This window comes from Quercus lobata, chromosome 12 (genome assembly GCF_001633185.2).
Source record: "Quercus lobata isolate SW786 chromosome 12, ValleyOak3.0 Primary Assembly, whole genome shotgun sequence".
NCBI classification, from domain to species: Eukaryota; Viridiplantae; Streptophyta; class Magnoliopsida; order Fagales; family Fagaceae; genus Quercus; species Quercus lobata.
This window is the reverse complement of record NC_044915.1, coordinates 11,672,797-11,693,921: the sequence shown is the minus strand read 5'-3', so window position 1 is coordinate 11,693,921 and position 21,125 is coordinate 11,672,797. Positions and strand designations below refer to the sequence as shown.

The following is a 21,125-nucleotide window of genomic DNA, read 5'->3' as shown; positions in this document are numbered from 1 at the left end:
TTGGACAAAACCTGCCTTAAAAAAAATTAAATAAAAAAAATTATGGGGTTGGGCGACAATTGGCCCGAGCCGAGCCCCAAGTTGGGCTCAAATTTAAGTTGGGCTAATCACTGTCTGGTTTTCTCGAGGGTACTAAACTACTAACAGTACTAACACACTTCAAGCTCTACAGAATCAGCTACGTGGCTAAAAGTGAGTGGTGGAGAAGCCTCACTGGACCAATTTCACCGGAGAGAGAACCCAGGCCCAGGTCCCAGATCCCCTCTCTCCTACCAAAACCATCGTCTTTCCTTTCCTTTCTAGTTAGTCAATCTTCGGTAGAAGAAAGAACTATAACGAACAACTCCTCCAAATCCCTCAATCGCATATAATTTTAACTTTCAAATCAATATACAAAACACACGCGCGCGCGAGCAGCTACAATCTTAAAATGCCTGTAAGTTTATCTTTCTCTTTAAAACGATCTACCTAACCCAGATCTCTTTTCTTTCTTTTTACTTACATGGATTAATTTTGATTTTTGTGGGGGCGGTGGGGTTATGATCGTGTGCAGTTCGGGACAGTATTAGAGGTGGAACCGCCGAGCCCACTGAGATACATAATCGGAGCTGCCATCATGATGATCGGAGTGGTATTACCCGTTGGATACATGATGTTCCGTACCAAACGTGTCCCTTCCTCTTCTTCTTACTCCAAACAGACGTAGGTATAGGTGTGCCTTTTTTACTGCTTTTTAATTTTTTTTTTAACCGTAATTTCATGTTATTGAAATTGGTACATTTGAAAATCCAAAATTCAAACACTTGAATTGAATGTGACCGAATTATGGTTTTGAAATGAACAGAAATTTAAATTTGGGTTTAAAAAAAAAAAATCAACTTCACTGTGCCTAATGCAAAATCTTAATGTTAGCTTAGGTACTTTTTATCTGGGGTACTGAATTGGAATAATTTAATTAAAGGATCTTTGGTGTTGCTATTTCAGGAACAAAGTTTTGATATAGAGAGAGAGAATGAGAATTGAGAGCTTTTGGATTCGATTTGCGGGTTGTTAGTGAAGAAGGTGAAAGAGAAAAATAAAAAAAAGGATTTAACAGATCTGCAAAGTATAAATGTAAATGCAATGAAACTCCATTTCTGTTATATGGTTTGTTTAGAAAATGATATGCATGCATTTCAATTCAATATTCCTTGTTGCCTGGATTTCAATGTGAGCGGATTTGGAGTTTGACTTTGCACTTACATTTCTTTACTGGGATTAGATTTTGTCCATTTTTATGTCTTGGCATTTTTGAGTTACAATAATATTGTTGTTCTCATTAAACAAGTAGAATCATACGTTTATACTTATATCTGTTTTTAGCTAGATTGAAACTTTAATTGGATCTGCTGGCAATCATTAGAAGCCAGATTTATCTTCAGTTGTGTGCACTCTTATTTTTTATGCCTAAAGTGGATTTGCATTTTGAGGTATCTTGTGAATTCTGTTGTGTGTTAACAAAGTGCATATTGTGTGTTGAGTTAAAAATAGGTGATCAAATAAGCATGAGGAACTTTTTGTTAGGGGTTTTGTAAAGGACTTTTAAAGGGTTTTGTCATTCCAATTCATTATCTTGATGATGAACTAAAGGCTCTCAAGAAGAACACACAGAAGATGCTTATTAACTTACTTGAGTGGCCCTCATGTTTTTATGCAGGAAGATGGATCAAATTAATTGATTTTATCGTCTTGTTCCTTTTTCTTTTTTCTTTTTTGGGTAACTAGTGCTAATAACCGTTCACGGTGATGCTTTTCTGCATGCTATAATACAAATTGAGTAGATCTGTCACTTGAATAGTTTTGTGAAACACTTTAAATATCAAGGGCCATGGTGATGAAAATGGCTTTATGGAGAAATGTATTCATAAGGTTTAGGTATATTGATCTGGCACATTTGATGTAGTATGCAATTCATAGCCTAATGAAATTTAGGGCTACTATAGTTTGTGCCGGGTTCTTTTATTTCTATGAATATAAATTAAGCATATAGAGAATCAGTGATCTTCACTATTGCATGGTGTAAGTCACCCATTTGATCTGTCAACTTATTCCAAAGCTTGTGTCCCCAACTTGCCATGGTGCTGATGCCAAATTAGTTATCAGATTTTTCAAAAGTCAGCACTAGAATAAGGGTTGAGGGAGCCCTTGGAATTTAGTTAGGTGGCCAGGGGTGGGGTGGGGTGGAGTTTGGGGGTATGTCTGAAATTGGTGAGTGTAAAAAGAGTATCAAGTAAGGATTAAAGATTCACTGTCAAACAAGCTCAAAGGATTTCAGTGGAATGGGATGTTGGAATTACAGGAGGTTTATCGAGACTGTTTGATGGGTTGTACATGGCGTTAGAATAGTGTTCGACCTTGAAGAAGTTAAAAATGAAAGAGGAAAAGAGGAAGGTACCTAGGCTGTCATGTAAGTTTCTGAGCACCTATGCATGAAAGTGGGGGCAATTTCACCCTCAGCCAAAACTTCAGGGCCAGAAATTCTTATTAAACATCAATCAAATCAGGCTTTAAATCAGTCCTAAAAATGGTACTATTTTTGTTACTACTCAAGATTGGCAGCACAAATGTCAAAATGTTGGAATCATGTAGAACTCTTATGTCCAAAAATTCTGTGATGTTTATGCCAAATTCTCTATAGCTTGCAACTTGCAAGTACGATCACAACCCTGTAAGAGCATCCCCATTCGAAAATGTCATTCTATCCTATTTTACCATCCCAAAAAACTATTTTATCATTTATATCATATTATTTTACAACACACCCAATATCTCAACTTTTATTTTATATAACACATTAAAATAATATAAATTATACAATAAAATAATATAAAATTGTCTCTTACTCCTTTCTAATTTCTGTCTCTCTGTCACTCTCTCAACCACCCATTTACACAGCAACCACCCTCTCAACCACACCACCTCCACACAGCAACCTAGTCACCACCACATAGCAACCACCATGACGCCAAACCTACCACAAACCCAGCAAATATCCAACCAAAAACCAACCACAAACCCATTAAAAAATAACCAAACAAACTTGGCACCACCAAGCCACCACCATGCCCATTGCCCTCTTTCCACCGCCGCCACTACCACCAGCACAAACCCACATCAACAAACCACTGCCACAGCAACCCCCACCTCCACCATCATCAATCACCCACTACCCACCCCTTCACCACCACCACAACAACCCCCACCACCACAGCAACCCCCCACCACTACCACCACATCAGTCACAAACCCAACCCCACATACACACCCACACTCATCAAACCCATCACCGCCACAGCCATCCACCATCGAAAAACAGCAGATCGATGGAGATCAAACTAAGCACACCTACACCGGACCAAGCAAACACATTTATCAAACCACACACCGGACCAAGCACACCCATTACCCACGTCGAACCAAGCACACCCACGCCGATCTCAACCAACCACACCGTAAGAGAGGAAAAAAAACCCAACAACACTAGAAAAAACCAAGCATCGAGAGAGAGAGAGAGAGAGAGAGAGAGAGAGAGAGAGAGAGAGAGAGAGAGAATGAGGACTGAAAGGAGAGAGAGAACCAGAGAAGAGGAAGTGAAATCGAAGGAAGTGGGAGACAAGGTGTGAGATGGTATAGTGCTACAATGATATTTTGGAATTAAAATATATTATAATTTTTACAATTGTGCTACAGTTTCATCCTACATTTAGGATGGCACAGTAACACAATTGCAAAAAAATTTGCAATTCTCAGATTTTACAAGTCCAGCTACTAGGCTCTTTTTGTGCCTTGATACTAAATTTTCCCAACATTTCCCATTTACAATCTCCAATGGGAATGCTCTAATGCTTGCATGTGAATCATTGCTGATTTTTGAGTTTTTTTTTTATTTTTATTTTTTTAATGGTTAAATGAGTAGAGTGCAATTTCTGTTCAGGTAAGGATACAATGAATGATGGCATAATGAAATAATGCTAACATTATGTAACTAGTTCGGCCTCTTGATAATATAATTTGTTCCTTCGTTTTGTAAGATACACACTATCCTCCTCTATTTATTTATTTTATTTTATTTTTTTTTTTTGACGTTTGACGATTAAGTTACACCTGTTCTCATGGAAGAAGGAAATATCAAATAAGTTACAACTGTTTAGCAACATCATTTCCTTGTGTGGGGGCCGGTCAGTCACTAAAATTATTAAAGTCAAGTTAATTGGGCCTATGGCCCATCCAAGGATGCAAACCTGCTAGAGGAGGCCCGTATCAGATTGAAGGGGTAACCAAACGAAAGGAAGAGTGAATACCACAAAAGGTGAGTTTAGTGTTCGTCCGAGGACAAAATCCTTCTCGGCAATATGAGTCCGAGGACGATCAGGATACCATCTTGTTACATACTTCGAAACTACGTCACCACTAAAAGTGGGATAAGGGACCGAAGGTAAGAGAGAGAGATGGCAAACAAATATCTATGGCAACAGCTGCCTCCGCATTAATTGCCTCTTAACCAACTCTCTGACCGCATTAATGTAGAAGTGATACCTGAACAGTGATGAAGCAGCCTTACAGCTGCTAGGAGAAGGTTCCAGAAGGTGTTAGATGAGACAGAAAGAGATCCCATGAACCCAACCTACACGTGTGTGGTGAAGATGGAATGAAGAGGGCGGTATATAACATGAGAGAAAAGCATGCAGAAAGGGATCGGAACATAGAGAAAAGCACAAAGAACACTCAGGAAGAAAGCTTGAGAACCAAAGAACTATATTTGTTTCAAAGAAAAACAGATTGTTATATCGGCTTAGTCCATCTATAAACGAGAGGTTAAATCTTTTTACTTTTAAAGAAGTTAATCTAGTTCTTAAACACCCACGCTCTACAAATTTTATTGTTTGGGCCATTTGACGTACAAACCCAAGACCGGTTTGGAATCGTTACAAATTGAGTCTTTACACCTTGCTTCAGGCAAATATTCATTTGAGGATGATCTTTATAGATAGGTGGTAATATATTGTGAGAAACTGAGAATCAACTGCCAGTAGAGGCATAGGTGGACGAGCTGTTAGAGAGCATTTCAAACTTATAACAGAAGTAGCTAACGTCTTGGAAGTTGGAGGGATGATATTGACTGAAGTTAGGAAGCATAGACTAGTAAGGGAAGCAGATAGTAGAGTTTTTGCCAATGAAACTGGTGGACTATCATGACCTTTCCAATCATCATTGTAAACCAATTAACTATTCTATCTTTTCCAACCATCGTTGCAGATCCAGATATGCGGCTTCCAGTTTACAGTAGATCAAGACTAGAGCATCCAGTGGTAGTACTGCAACACGCTGCGTGGAACTAGAGTTCTTGCATCGCTAAAATGCACACATCTGACTTTAATGGTTAAGACCATTAATTTTAGATTTTGAACATTGAAGTCTGCCTTACGAGGACATTCTTGATCCACAAGATTGGAACAATAATTGATGCCTGCATCAGTTCTGCTCTGCTTGTCCCAACACCGTGTATAATTTGGTTAATTAGGGTCATAAATTTATGATACTGCACCTCTAGCTAAGGTGACCTACAATTGGGGAGGTCGAATATAGAAATTTTCACCAAGACCTACTTTTTTTTCTTTGAATAATTTAGTTAACTACTAAACAGCTCAACTTCACGCAGACATGCATACACACAATAGACAAGTTAGATCTCTGCTTGATCGTAAAGATATAATTTTTATAACAAAAATCATAAATATATAATTCTATTTCTATTAGCTTCCCGTACAGGGCTCATAAATGTAGTGCACCATAATTGTTGCTACAAATCATGCCACCTCCCCAGTGCTTCCCCAACTCGGATTCTATCTCCACGTTTGATGCTAAACTTGAACTCTGAAGAGGAATTCCCAAGTTCAACTGATTTTGATATGGGGGCTTGGAAGACAAGTACCACTGTTGATCCCATGTTGAAAGCGGCTACCTGAAAGGATTAGAGCATAAAAAACAGTAAATAAAAAATCACGAGATGATTGAAGACTTAATAATTTGTTCCATCTTTAAATATTATTAATAAATTTTGGTAGAGGAGATTCAAATTAGCGACCTCCATTTCATGAGTTTTGTTACCCAGCCAATTTTTGGTCCTTATTAAAGAAGAAGCTATCAAGCATTAAAAAATAAGAAAGAATTAGTGCATCTCTAACCTCATCCCCTTTCTTCAGCATCATACCAACACCTTCAGGTTCATAAAGGCGCTCTTCTGGAGGTTCTGAGGGCAGTAACTTCTTTCTTGGCCGATTTGTCTTAAGTTCCGGTTCAATGGAAAGCTGGCATGTACAAGTTTACACCAAAGTGAGGATTTTTAAAAAAATTTGTTTTGTTTCTTAAAAGTTACACACACATCTAGTGGGTATAGAACCCATGACCTCATGCTTCATCCCATTATCATGATGTTTGTTTAACAAAAATGGGATCATCTGGTAATTTTAGCTTTACACCTAGGCAGAAAGTGGCTCTCATCAACTATCCTATCTCATTTTCCTTAAAGGTACACTAAATGAAGATTTCCATAATTGAGCACTTTTTTGAGATAAAACACCATGCACTGCCAGCCATTGGCTTGCATTCTATTTAGTTGTCTGCATGTAGCTAAGTTTGTTGCTTGTGAGATTAAATTTCCAATGGTTTCTTCTTTCTAATTGTTAACCACAAGTGTAAAAAGGGCCTTCCAATGTGTACACAAAAGGGAACTTTATAAAAAGAACAAAGTTTGGCTCCAAGCATGTTTGGTTCCTTAGGCTTCAACCCACACTAGGAAAATGAAATGTGTCCCTGTCATGTGCAATGCACATCACTTTGAGTCATGTGCATTGCACATGACAGGGACACATGTTATCTTCCCAGTGTGGGTTGAAGACTAGACTCCAAACAAACTTTGTCCTTCTAAAAAACGAGAGAGAGAGAGAGAGATTGTATGAACTCATCATCTGCAAAGAGCCAACCTCAATTGACCCAATATTTGTAGCGCCAACTGCAGCCATCGCCATAAACCCTTCTTGCCATAGACCTTCAAGTACAACCTGGTGACGAGAATTACAGAGAATCCATGAAACCCAAACTTATTCACAAAGATAAGAAAACAATTGTTGAGCCAAACACGACAAATTAAAATTTTGATAAGTTCAGAACTTTAATAAATATTTGGAGGCAGATGGTTGATGGCAATGACAAATACAAAAAGAATCTTGGCAGGAAATCAGCAAATACTGTAGAGATATCCAATTACACAAAACAAGTTGCAGCTGCTGAATCATATCAGCAGTTGATGAACCACATGATTATTCCAAATGAGGAAAAAGGGGCAGTTTGAAAGCACATATTAACTACATAGATATTGCAAGAAGAGAGTTTTGGCATTACTGAACATTGGGAAACGTCCAACATGTTAATATAAAATGAAAATCAGAATTACCCTTTCATTCTCAACATAAAGGTTTTTGATTGTTCTTGCAGCACGTTCATTCACAGGAAATAAGCGACCTGCAAAGTAAATCAACTTATTTTACAGATAACAAGCAAAAAAGAAAATCAGATTAATCAAATATTGACAGAATAGAACTGATTGAAAGTAAAAAGATTATGTGAAATATAAATGAATAGGGAAATTTTGCAATCTACTTTTAATATTTATTTACTCTTAATGTTCCGACTGTTAGCTAATGTTGTCTCTGACAAGATATGCACATAGTTGCATACACAAGCAGTCAATTTTCCAAAGCATATGCACATAATCATTAGCTGAAAGATCTTTGTCAGCAGGGAGCACTGTGGATGGAAGGGGATCAAGACACTCATGACAAGGGATATCAAGAAAAGACATGAGCTACTCACTCTTAGATTCCAGGACTTACCAACTCAGATTTAATTTTGATTTTATCTCCAGAAAAGAAAAGATTTCTACAAGATGAACACACCACCTGAGTTTTTTTCCATCTTTGTCCTTCATATTATCGTATTCTTTTTTGACATTTTGTTTTAACTTTTAATACCATTTTGGTAGATCTCTCTATTATAAAATAATTCCGTGTTGTACAGAGCATATTAGTCAACAGAAGAGAGGCACATAACACAACATTTAGAGAGCCAACCTAAGAAGCACGGGTGTGTTTCCGGATTTGGGTGCGGGTGCGGTGGAGTGTGGCGATTAAAAAATTATTAAAAATATTTTTATTTGTATTTTCTATATATTTTTACTATTAAAATATTCTTAAAAAACACATTATATGTCCTTGGTTCACAAAACAAAGAAAGAAGAAGGCAAGAAACACAAAACACAAAAGAAGCAACAAATATTCCAAATAAAATTGAGGAAGGACAGATTTAGGATGTTTGGGTCTCATTCAAAGCCGATTTCGGCTGTTCTGGCATGATTCAAGGCCAATTTTGGCCTGTTTCGGCTGATATGATCCGATTCGGCCGATACGACCCCATTTTGGCTGAATCAGCCCAGTTCGGCAGGAATTGGCCCAAATCAAAGCCAAGTCAGTGCAAATCCGTTAAAAAAAAAAAAAAAAACCTCAAACGCGGCACCGACGCGTGGGCAACGGCGTCGCTCGTGCGTTGCCGTGTCGGACGCGGGTGTGGCACCCATTTTGCCGCATCCGTGCATCATAGGAGCCAACCACTAGAAGGAAGGGGGGGGGGGGGGGTTACACACGCACCCAATGGATCTTGAACCTATGACCTCACCCTCCACCTACAACTTAGGGGGGGGGGGGGTGTCAGTTGAGTTAGAGCTCATTGGACTAACCACAGAAAAAATATTGGCCTATGCGTTACAAATTTATAAGTTCCTCCAATAAAAGGTTTACCTGAAAAATGCCGGCGGACAAGGATGCTCCAATCAGCTGGAGAGTGTATGCGATGATAGTCTCCAGGCTTCAAGTAAATTACACAGTAAAAGAGGCCTTTCATTGGACTGCAATGACAGTTTTCAATGTATAAATTAGCTTGCATATCGTTTCACTTTGTGGAAGCAGAAAAACTTAGTTGCAGGTGGGTATAAAGTCCAATGTAGTAACTTATCCAAAGTGAAGACCAAATGACTAACCAAGTAAACTTGATAACAAAGAGAGACAGACTGCTGTACAAATATGCAGGTATGTAACACATGCAAGGAAAAGTTATGTGTTAGATCACGTTTGAAGCTAAATGTAAATTTCTTAAATTGGGAAAGGAATTGATAATTTCATTAAACCATGTTTTGCTCTCATTGAATTGGTCATGTATGACAATTAAAGAATTTTATAAAGAATGACATTTTAATTGCAAAGAGTCAGAATGTGGACTTAATCCATAGTTAACTGAAGTCGTGAGATTTCTAAATTAATCAAAAAATATCATATTCCTATACCATGAGATCTACATGAACATTTGGTGGAAGTGGCCAGAGTAGCTTCCAACAAGCAAGTGAAATGAAGTGCATAAGATGCCCTAAATCTCACGTATCTTTACTAGACTTAATAAACCCTTAATCCCAAGTAGATAAGGTTGATCTCAGATTCCACATTACATAAATTGCATATTTTATAATACTAAAAAACATGCAAAAATTTAATTGTAAGAATATGAAGATTTGACAATCCAGCTTGACTTTGTTGCCAACATCCGCACTTTGAAAAAAAACATGAAGGGATATTGATGAAATCAATTCATCATTCACATGGTCAGATGCACCCTTTAATCATTACTGAACCAAAACAGATTGTGATTGAGAACTTAAAAAATGAACATCACTCTAAACCGCTTGTTGTTTAAAGTAATTATTAAATCCCCTTCAACAATATGGACCTCAAAAGCCATTTAAGATCTAAAACATTCAAATTACATTCTACCTTTTACATGAAACCAATGTGCATTATTCCCTATGAAATCCTTAAGAATTAATTTAGTTTTCAAGAAGGCCTTGTGGAAAAGGTGTTCATGGGGAAAGCAAAGGGAAAGTAAAAAAGAAATTGCATTCTATCATAAGTTTTCTAGGAATTGTCTCAGCCCTCAATTTACTCATGATGTATTATCATCATTAACAAAAGAAAATCACAAAAATAGATAAGAATTAAAGGAAAAGAAGTTCAACCAAGAAAATATATGTTGGTGAAACACACACATTCCTGTGACACGCAAATGCACCAAAGTTCTAGTCTTATGTTTGATTCTCTCAATCAAAGAGAGCCTAGGTTGTGCTAATGTTTTCATTGAATCTTTGTCGTATTTTGTATTTCCAATGACATGAACAAGTCCAAAACTACAACAAATTTGCTTGAGATACTATGGTAATTATATTGGGGAGTTACAAAATAACACTCTATCACACACATTGCAACATAATAGATGCAGAATAAGTGACATATTCAGATGCCAATCTAGGAAAATAAATTCTGAAAGATAAATCAGTTTGTGCCTATTAGTGATAAGCATACTTATATGTGATCATGAATATCCTTATCTGCGTCATGTTATTGAGGAAAAAAATTTATTAGACATGAATATCTAATTACCGTGCCGATACAGGATCCCAAACTTTAGGAGAAGCCAATGAAATGCTCCACCATGACTTCTTACTCTTCTCTTTCACAGTACTTTCCTGTTCACTAACTTCTTCTTGCATATCCCCTTGGGCTATCATGGGAAGACAAGAGCTTGCACCAAGAAGAGAAGAAACAGAATAGGAAAACCCTTTGACTTGCTCAATCATAGCCCCTGCTCCTTTCAACTCTCCAAATCTTAAAATGGTACCGTCCACGGGACTAACCTATATTCACATGAAACACAATCATACAGGTTAAGTAACATTTAGCAATGATTTAGAGTAAAACATATTGGACATAATGGATGTCCAAGAAGCTGGTTACCAGTTACCAGACATCGTGGGTCACGGTCAATAGGCCTGGAACCTTCTTTCAATGAGCGAACAAAGAAGTGCCGTAAAGAAGCATATTCATCCAGAGGCAGGGCTGCTTCTTCTAAATCTGTAAAGCAAACCAGATCATAATTCTTATGTCTTCTTGAGTACAGGCATTAATGCATACATTCTACCAATTGTATCAAAATAAGAAGGGCTACATGTACACTACACTTCAGTAACTTCAAGTTGCACATATATTTCAACAAGTCTTTAAAGTTTCAATTGGAACAATTAAGTCTCAAAGGTTCCCTAGTGCTCCAAGTAATTTACCCTATGCTTGGATGCAGGAGATGGAGGGAAAGGAGTTGTGAAGATGGCTGGAATACGCTAAAAATAGTACATTTCGACCATCTTCCCATCTAATCTCCCTCCATATTCCTCCATCCCAAACACATCAGTAGTCTCTAAGAAGCTCTAGTAGAATTGGATGGAATTTGATTGCTTGGTCTTGGTTTTATTTGGGATTATTCTCTACTTTCCACAAAAAAAGGAACCCCGCACATTATCAAAACTAAAGACTTTCCCAAATATTTATCCCTTATGTGAAATGATAGAGACTTGACGAGTTGAAGAAGAAAGAAGAGTGTGGCAACGGTATGGTTTTTTCCACCAAAGATATAATCCTAAGCTTTCAATATTGAAACCAAAGTTAAAAGAAAAAATATTGAAGTATGACAGTGCTTCATGCTTTTGAGTTAAGATCATAATGTCTATTTTTTTTTCTTTACTTCTAAGAAAATATAAACAATTGGTGATGAAGATGTTTAATGGAAAGAACGGGGGAGTTGATAGAACCACAAAAGAAAGGAATTTTACATAATTAAAAGCTGGGAGAGACTGGATGACATTAAAAAACTAACGAAATTTCGAGCTTAATTACTCAAACCTAAACTTCAATGACTTCATCAAAATTCTAACTGAACTTGGAGGTAGTAGTGTCATAAACCTTGAGTAACAATAAAGCAGTATAACTAATTGCAATAACAAAGAAAAGTAAAACAATCATACTTGAATGGAATGCCCGAGCCCATGCTCTATATGCATAAGGACGCAGCCAGACAGGAAGTTCCTAAGAACATTTACTTCCACTAAGTAAATTCATATCAAAATAACATAATATCATAGAAATATAACATATTTATTGGAGAAACATGAGCAAAAAATTACTAAATAAAAAGACAGATGTTTCTTAAACATGTAAAGTACACCACATGTCAAGAAAGGGAAAGCAAGAGTCATAAAATCATCAGAAATAGCTAAATGAAAACAGTGATTTAACCATAAATAGGAATAAGAATTTATTGCCAACCACTTTAGCAGGAAAAACTATTGGATATCAGATAGCTATCACAGGTGAAGGGTAGAAATCTTTTTCTTTTATATAGGTAATAAAAGTTTTATTGAAAAAAAGTACATCATGTTCAGAATTGTGAACAAATTGTACAGAAGACCCTTCTTTAATCCAACAAATGAAATACTCTGATTCTGTCATATTATAGTTTAATTCTGCTGCCAGATACTCAAAAGAATTTACCAAAAACAAACTTCAAAGAATGACAAAGCCAAGTATCTGGTGCATAAGTATTCCAAGAATCAAAGATAACCAATAGCTTCAAACAGAAGATCCTTGATTCTCATAACTAATGAATTACAGGACATGGCATCTTAAAAGTATTAAGGCTATAGTGGTGTTCCTTCTGATCAAATAGTATATGTAGATCCGTCTCCAAATATAATGATCAAAATTTCCTTCAATAGGTGAGAGCATTTTACAGAAGAAACCGTACTTGAATGTAACACATCCTAAATAATTTCCCTAAAGTTGTCGTAGACAAATCCTTGAAACATATTTGTGAATTATAAAATGCCATGAAGTATAATTAGTTTGAAGACACTACTCCAATGATTTTCTCCACAACATGCATTAAAAGAGAAAAAGAATATCCAATATGGTTTTTCTGGGTTTGCTCTATGTTCTTCATGCATAGAGTAGCCTTTCGAATATATAACATTCTTACTTATCAAAAAAAAAAAAAAAAATCCAATATGGAAGAGAAAGTTAAAAATTCAGGGAATAACTTTAACTTGAAACGGTACAGGGGCATCATAACTAAGTTTTTCAGCTTACAAAATAGGAAATTACTCACCACGCCTGTCAAGAAACCCCAACATCTAGAGATAGAGCGCAGTGGTAGCAATCTCAAAAATGACGCCTAAGGTTGGCAAGTAAAAAAAAAAAGATATCAAAGTTAGACATGAAGAGTACAACATCTGTGTAGCTGAAACACATTGGCTACAAAATATGCAAAAGAATCACAAAACAAAAATATATGGGTAGGATTATAAAGATATTACTTTTACATCAGGTTGGAACTCAAATTCAATTCCTTTTTCTCGTGCCTCTTCAACCTATCACCAAGGGGGGAAAGTAGATTAAACAAATGAATGACAACCAAAAAAATTGATAGTAGGGAAAATGTAATACAAAATGCACACACACACACACACACACACACTCCATGCAGTTATCTAGTCATTGGCAAGTGTTTGTGCTTCTCTGACTCTCAAACATAACTTCTTAACATTTTACTTATATTCTATTTGGAATTTGGTTCCTACAGAGAGAGAGAGAATAAATAAACATTAAATTAAGATAATTAATTAATTTTTCTAAAGTTCCAAAACATTTATTTTTTTTCTTTTTGGTGACTAATCAGGATAAAATGAAACTTAATGTTACCGTGTAGTCTATTTGCTTCTAAGATAGATAAAAATACGTACATTCACCACATTTCCAAATCAAAATTAGTACCCCATTCTAAAACTTTAGGAAGCACACCTAACCCTAAAATATTCATTGCATATGGCCCCATTAAAATCAACACTACAAGAATACCCTTTTGGAAAATTACAACTCTCCGTATGGCAAGTGTTCTTCTATATTTCTTAGGTGGCTCTGAACCAATGAGCACTTATACTGACATTATAAAAGAGGAACTAAAACTTAGAGGATAATAACTTCCCAACTTGGTGCTCTAATTTTGGAGCTTTCAAATAATAATTTGTTCCAGTTACGAACAAAACTAGTCAGGAGTGGTGCCTGCCTGAAATGTAATTATTTTGGTGTTGTACATAATTCTAGTTGGCCCATCCATGAGGAGCACATAACTACAGCTATGAAAGCCCAAAGATGTCATTCACCCCTCCTTACATGAAACTACAAGTTACGAGTTAGGAAGTTGCGATGACGCATCTATAACCAATGTATACCTTCTTGTCATCATAAAGCCTACGGGCATGGAGAACCCCAAGCATAAGTAAGGTAGCGGCGGTTGCACCAGGCACCAAAAAAGAATCACCTGCATACACCCTCAGACTCAGTGATGAGCTTCACACACTTCTAATTAAAATAGACAATAAACTAATAAGCTAATCATCATGATCACTTAATTAATTAATAATAATGCTCTGTATTTAATTTTCTTCTTTAATACTTTTCTATCCCGTTCATGCAAATTATTACCTGAAAAAAAAAAAAAAAAAAAAAAAAAAAAAAAAAAAAAAAAAAAAAACTGACCTCTTCCTAGTTTTTGAGGATTTCACGAATTTTCTGAACTTCTTCCACTCAAATTTTACAGCAATCATAAGCATTTGCTAATAATCTTTCAGAATTAATGGTTTGCTTCCTAAGGCATCTATCAGCATTTTAAATTTGTAAAACATTTACTGCTTTTTGTAGCATAGCCTATCATTATTTTCTCAACAAAATTTTCAATACAAGTAGCTTTTGGCTTTGAACAAACACTGCTGTAGAAAATTAACAGCAGATAATGTAAAGTAAAACTACAAAGTTTCTATTTCAGTTGTTTTTTTAATTCTTGAATTTTCTAAGCAACCAAACAAATAACATGTACAGTAAGTTTCGGAAGTTTCAAGTAAATAGGCGAAGGTCGCAATCGGAGAAGTGACAGGCTGACCTCGAGAAGGGCCAGTTCCGCCATTGAATGAAGTTCGGGCTCGAGTGGTTGTTTGGAGCTTTTTGAAGAACGAAGTGAAGCAGCGACGCTGGTTGTGGAGGTATCCATGGCGTGTGCGGTAAAGAAAAATTGGGAGCCTATACGAAACCCTGAATTTCATATCTGTTTGCAGGGATAGCACTCTGGTTGGTTAGGGTTCTGTAGCCTGCGTCGTGTGTGTTTTATATTTTTTGTATCGGGGGCAAATTAAATTAAACGGCGGATATATCTGTTAGTGGTACTGGTGGGTGGTAAGGTTTTACTTGCGGAACACTTTCGGTCCTGAAATTTAAAATGACCCATCTCTGGGGGTTGTTTGGTATTATTATTTAAATAATAATTTTTAATGTTTAAATAATATTATATGTATTTTTATAAATTTTTTTACTTATACATATTCTGACAAAACAATAACATTATTAGAAATTTTTTATTAAATAGGTCCTAATTGTTTTTTTTTTTCTTATTTATTCAAATTGGGCTTCTTACTATACGGATATATAAAAGTTCCCAGTTTTTTTTCTCAAAAAAAAAACTTTTTATACCAAAATATATAAAATAAATAAATAAACTTGTAACTATAAATATATTAACATATTTTATCAAAATATATATAATTAAAAATTTTCAAAACATTTTTTTTTGGGGGGGGGGGGGGGGGGTGGTTGCCGCCCCTATTAGGATTCACCACTATTTGAGAGTATGCCTTTAAAATAACTCTTTAGTGAGGAAATTTTATCGGCAGTAACAAACAAAAAAAAAAAAAAAAAATTCTTGCTTAGGTGACTATTGTTTCCAAAACACCGTGAAAGTTTGGGATGATTTGAGAGATGATGGAGAAGGAGGAGGTATGGTGAAACTATGTAGGAAAAGGTGAGAGACTTTGATGGGGCTTAGGTATTTTCTCATCGAGCTACTAAAAACCAATCCCCCAATTTGAGGATAAAATGAGAAAGGGTAGGGGGTAGATGGTAGTAAAACACAAAAACTACCAGTCCTTTTGTTTTTTGTTTATGTGTTTTTTTGCTAGTTATTTCATTAGATGTGTTACTTAGTAAGTTTATAATAATTATAAAAAAATAAATAAAAACTTTCTTATAAACTATTAAAAATATTTGTGTTGAGAGAAAAATTTTGATATCCAAATAGAATATGAGGTAAACAAGCCAAAACTCGACGATGGGCCCTTGAAATAAAGCCCAAAGGCTTTCGGTGTTGTGTAAGTCCGCCCAAGCAAGAAATAGAGGCTGCACCCTAACAAGAAGATAACAATAAAGCATAATAAACACGTTACTGTTGTTAGTTTGTTATATTATTGGTCCTTTTACAGTATTATAGTTCAAATCAATCTTCTAGCGGTATGGTATTATCTTTAGCGGTAGGGTAATTTCATGTTAATACGTGTGTTTACATGGTAAAAATCATATATTTTCCTTATTATTATTAAGTCAACATAAGGGAAAACTTTCATAGTTTCCAAAACATTATGGCCTTCATCATAATAATACTAAACAAGGATTAAAGGCTTCATAGTTACAAATAAAAGAGGAAAAATAGGATGGAATGAAGGGAGAGAGAGATCCCAACTTAGTGCAACAAGTATTAAACTAAGATTTTGGTGAGTATGTGTGCATAAGGCATGAATGAGGTAATATGGGTTGTTTTGAGTGAGTGAGATGGGATTAACACTAAGGTTAAGGTTTTAGTGAGTAGTGGGCTAAGGGGAATAGGTTGTAAGCTTGAGGAGAGTTGAATTGCAAGCAAAATGACCAACCAATCAGAAAGTTTTAGAGGGAGTAGTTTAAGAGGAATGAGTGGTGAGTTTAAGGAGAGCTAAACCACAAACAAAATGGCAAACCAATCAAGAGTTTTAGAGGGAGTGGTTGTCCTCTTGTGGGCTGAGGTGTTAATGTTTTTATAATAGAGCTTTAGAGGAGTATTAATTAACAAGAATCCAAAAAATGTAGGACTAATCAGAGGTAGTGAATCAAAGTTAATCTTCCTGGAATTTTTGGTCAGAAGTAGGAGATTTACTTTAGGGGTTGCCTTGCTTCTTTGGGTAATGATGGAATTTTGAAGTGTTTGGGGTAATCTTGCATTAAATGCTAAGATTGTTGAGATTGTGTTCTGCCAATGGGATTAAGGCAAGTATTAAAGAAGAATCCTAGTGCTGCAACTGAGATTTAAATCCTAGAAAGTAGGATTCAACACCTTAAGCCAAGTGTCAAAGTTTAAGTCCACTTCAGAAGGTTTCGCTGGAGATCTCTTTATGCCCTCCAAACCACATGTTCACAAATTTTCCCCTTTAGGATTCATGGGCTTGGCACATGAATCATGTCTTGAACGTTTTGACATTTATAGCATCAATTTGTTAAAGTTTTGGGTAACTTGGTTTCAGCTCCTCTTTCGCTGGAGGTATAGTCTTGAGAAAGATAATGGAGTTCCATCGTCCTTTAAACTTCAGCTGATATGACAGTCTTCGGGTACTGTTCACGTCAGGTAGAGGGTGACAGAAAGCTAATGGGATAGCCCCTAATTCATCTTCAAAGACTTGGTTCTCTTGTAGGGGTCTCCAGTTGTTCTTTGGTTAAGGATGAACAAAGGTTGGTTGCCCACTTTCAAGCCTCTTGCTGGGATCTTTTGGGTTGGAACTTTGCTCCATTTCAACACTTTTAGTTAGGCCACATGGCCCTTTCTTTGCTTGGGCTTGTTTCCTACTCCACGAGATTCTTGGGCCTACAAAATGGGCATTAAAGACATTCTTTGCCATGAGTTTTTTACTCCTCGTGGGCTTTAGTTGCTAGTAGAAATAAAATGAATCCATAAGCTTTAATAAATATTTATAATAAATTTGGGTATTAATTCTCATGGGCTTTAAATAACAACCTGTATAGTTTCTCATAATTTTTACTATGGATTACTTTGTAAATGATTTTTTTTTTTTTTGGGCTTTTTTAAATAATGAGCTCCAATATTTTCTTAAGAATAATATTTATCATGGGTTTTGCAAATAAATATTATGAATGTCATGATGTAAGATAGATAGTGAACATGAGTTTATAATATGATATGAAATAAATAAATGTCATGGGTCTAAGATAAATAATCATAACTTTCCATTGGTTTTTATAAGATGATTGTCATGGGTTTTGAGAATATATAATTCATAAATTCTATGAGCTTGTAATATTACAGTAATATGTTTAAGAATTTAAAGTATTGTTCATTATTGAACTTTTTAAGTGAAATAACTATGATATAGTATTTTGCTAAGTATTAATAACTTTGGGCTTTTGATAAAATAATATTAAGTAATTAGTTTGGGCTTTTAATAGTGCCAACGTAAGTTGAACTTTTAATATTACCAATGAGAATTGGACTTTAAATATTGGGCTTTAAAGTATTGTTCATTATTAAACTTTGATATTGCCAGTGAGAGCTAGGTTTTGATATTGCCAATGAAAATTGGGATTTAAATATTACCAATGAGAATTGGGTTTTAAATATTGCCAGTGAGAACTGGGCTTTGATATTGCCAATGAGAATTGGGCTTTGATGTTGCCAATGAGAATTGGGTTTTAAATATTGCCAGCGAGAACTAGGTTTTGATATTGTCAATGAGAATTGGGCTTTGATATTGTTAATGTGAATTGGGTTTTGAATAAATAAATTGCCATGAGTTTAAACCATGAGTTTTGATTATGGATTTGAATTCCATTGATAAAATTGTTCTGCCATGAATTTAAATCATAGGCTTTTCAAATATTGCTAAGTATTAGTATTCTTGGACTTTAAATAAAATAGGATGTGTGTATTGGGTTCATAGGGCCGGTTTTGGGCTTAGCTAAATAATGATAATAAAATTGGATAAAATATGAGTTTTTTGGGCTTTTTGTGATAGTTTATATCATAACCCAATTTAGATAATGAGATATGAAATATTTGTGATAAACATAATAATAAAGCAAAAAATGTTTGGGAAAACTCAATAACTTATTAGTAGTATAAATAGGTGATACTCAAATAAAATTAGGTATATAAAAAAAAAAAGTACCCTAACAATTTGTTACACATTTACTTGACACGAAAAATATGTTAGCAATTCTCATATTTTATGGAATATTTAAAACATAATATTCCAAACAAAGTATACAACTATTTCTAAACAAAATCACCAACAATTAAAATATAATTACAACCATAAATTTTGAAGGAAAAATTAGTAAAATTGACATTCACTTAAACAAACGGATTCAAATGAGTTTCAAACTTGAATTGCTCTATTTATTAAATTGGTCAATTCGTGTCAACTTGAATTTCACATTGTTAGGGTACCTTTTGTCAGGGGCGGTTTTTAGCGCGTAGCCACGTGTCTTCCGCTAGAGGTGTGACTTCGCTAGGCCCAGATTTGTTTTAGGGAGTCCAATCTGGAACTCGACATTAGGCCGCATAAACCAATGGCTTTCGGTGCATTTTAAGCCTACAAAATAGATAAAGTCCAAAGTCTTAGAATCATGATAATGGTTAAAATATAATATGTTTAGCATAATAGTTTTGATTAAATGATTAGTTGAACATCATTGTTATGTTTATTAAGTGATATCCAATATTAGAAAGTAATTAATTAAATGTCATAAGTCCAATAATGGGATGATTCCAATAGTCCATATTCAGCTGTGGTATAATTCATGTCCAATATAATAAGGTATGTTCAACAATGGTTTATGTCCAAATAAAGTATGTCCAGCAATGTTTTATATCCAAATCATATATGTCAATCGGTGGTATATGTCCAAATAATATATGTCCAGCGGTGATTTATGTCCAAATAATATATGTCCAGCGGTGGTTCATGTCCGAATAATATATATCCAACGGTAGTAGATCAATTTATTAATATGTATGTTCATTAATGAAGTATTAGTGAGACCATGGTTTGTAAAATAGTGAGATGATATTAAAGTAACTTGTATCCAGTGGTACAATAATAATGGGTTAACATATACTTAATAATGTAATTTCAAAGATTGAGAAAACATTGACTTATCTCTTATGTTTCTAACTCTAGTGGTATAGCATCACTTTATCCCTTATATGATTTGTAGCTTCAGCCATATAGCATTAGTAAGCTGATAACATTCCAGTGGCATAATAATATGAGTACAGTGGTACAGTAATAATAAAATAAAATATATTCAATAATGTAAATATAGAAATAAAGATACAATGACTTATCTTCATAGTTTGTGACTCCAGCCGTATAATATCAATGGACTTATAATATTTCAGCAGCATGAAAAAATGAGTTAAACAATACAATATGATATTATAAGTCATTTCATGGTGACTTTATGATTGAAGGGGAAAAATGGGTGCAACTGGAGGGAGATAGAATATGTCCAACCGTGTGCATATGTTGGTTAAGTTTATCCCCTTTATCATGCACTTAAATGATTTTCTCCATGTAATACTCTTTTAGTTTTTAATCAAGTATGAATGATATTGTCTTTCATAAGAAGAGCTTTTAATTTTATAAGTTTATGCATTTCATAAGAATAGTTTTAAGTATTAGAAATGTATGTCTTCAATGAGAATGACTTTAATATGAAGTCTTTGTGCCTTTTAGGAGAAGGGCCTTAGTATAGATTTTCATATGTCTTTCATGAGAAGACTTTTGTAATATGTTCTTGGAAGAGTGTTGGGTATCTTTTAAGATATATAGAGATAGTAAGAAATATATATGTTTTGTGAGATGAGGTATTTGTAAGATAGATTAGAAACATATATGTGGGAAGTATGTACGGATAGTTTGTGAGGAATGTATTTGTAATATATATAGAAGTATGAGATAGATAATATGAAGGTTAAATATAGTAAAAGCTATTGCTAGAGTTGTTTTTTGTGTTATGACATTGGTTATGTCACTTTCAAAGAAGAGAGGTATTATAAGAGAAATAGAGAAAGAGATGGGGATGTGTTTATAAGCAGCAAAATGATGATATTTCAGAATAATGGAGTGTGGAAAATATGAGTAGTAGTGTGTAAAAAGCGTTATCTAAGAAGAGAGATTTTGTAAGAGAGATGAAGAAAGAGATGGAGATGTTTAGAGATATGATAGCATAATG

At 35.0% G+C, this 21,125-nt stretch overlaps 2 protein-coding genes across 4 annotated transcripts; one reads left to right on the top strand and one right to left on the bottom strand.

The window, feature by feature from the left end:
- The first annotated feature begins 181 nt into the window (after positions 1-181).
- On the top strand, positions 182-1,420 carry LOC115971918. Of its 3 annotated transcripts, none has more exons than XM_031092025.1 (3): positions 182-436; positions 554-712; positions 985-1,420. In XM_031092025.1, the coding sequence occupies exons 1-2, from the start codon at positions 431-433 to the stop codon at positions 704-706; spliced, it is 159 nt and encodes a 52-aa protein (XP_030947885.1). In that variant the 5' UTR covers positions 182-430; the 3' UTR covers positions 707-712; positions 985-1,420. The 3 variants fall into 3 exon arrangements, with proteins under 3 accessions (XP_030947885.1, XP_030947884.1, XP_030947883.1); XM_031092024.1 differs by having other exon boundaries at positions 184-436; positions 554-706; XM_031092023.1 differs by having other exon boundaries at positions 189-436; positions 554-702.
- A 4,286-nt stretch (positions 1,421-5,706) lies between these two features.
- LOC115972042 (phosphatidylserine decarboxylase proenzyme 1, mitochondrial) lies at positions 5,707-15,251 on the bottom strand. The gene is made up of 12 exons (XM_031092179.1): positions 14,962-15,251; positions 14,255-14,343; positions 13,340-13,393; positions 13,132-13,197; positions 11,993-12,053; positions 10,939-11,048; positions 10,578-10,831; positions 8,892-8,998; positions 7,493-7,560; positions 7,023-7,100; positions 6,225-6,347; positions 5,707-6,001 (listed from the first exon to the last, which is right to left on the bottom strand). Exons 1-12 carry the CDS (start codon positions 15,119-15,121, stop codon positions 5,840-5,842), a joined length of 1,332 nt encoding a protein of 443 aa, XP_030948039.1. The 5' UTR covers positions 15,122-15,251; the 3' UTR covers positions 5,707-5,839.
- Between the last annotated feature and the right edge of the window lie 5,874 nt (positions 15,252-21,125).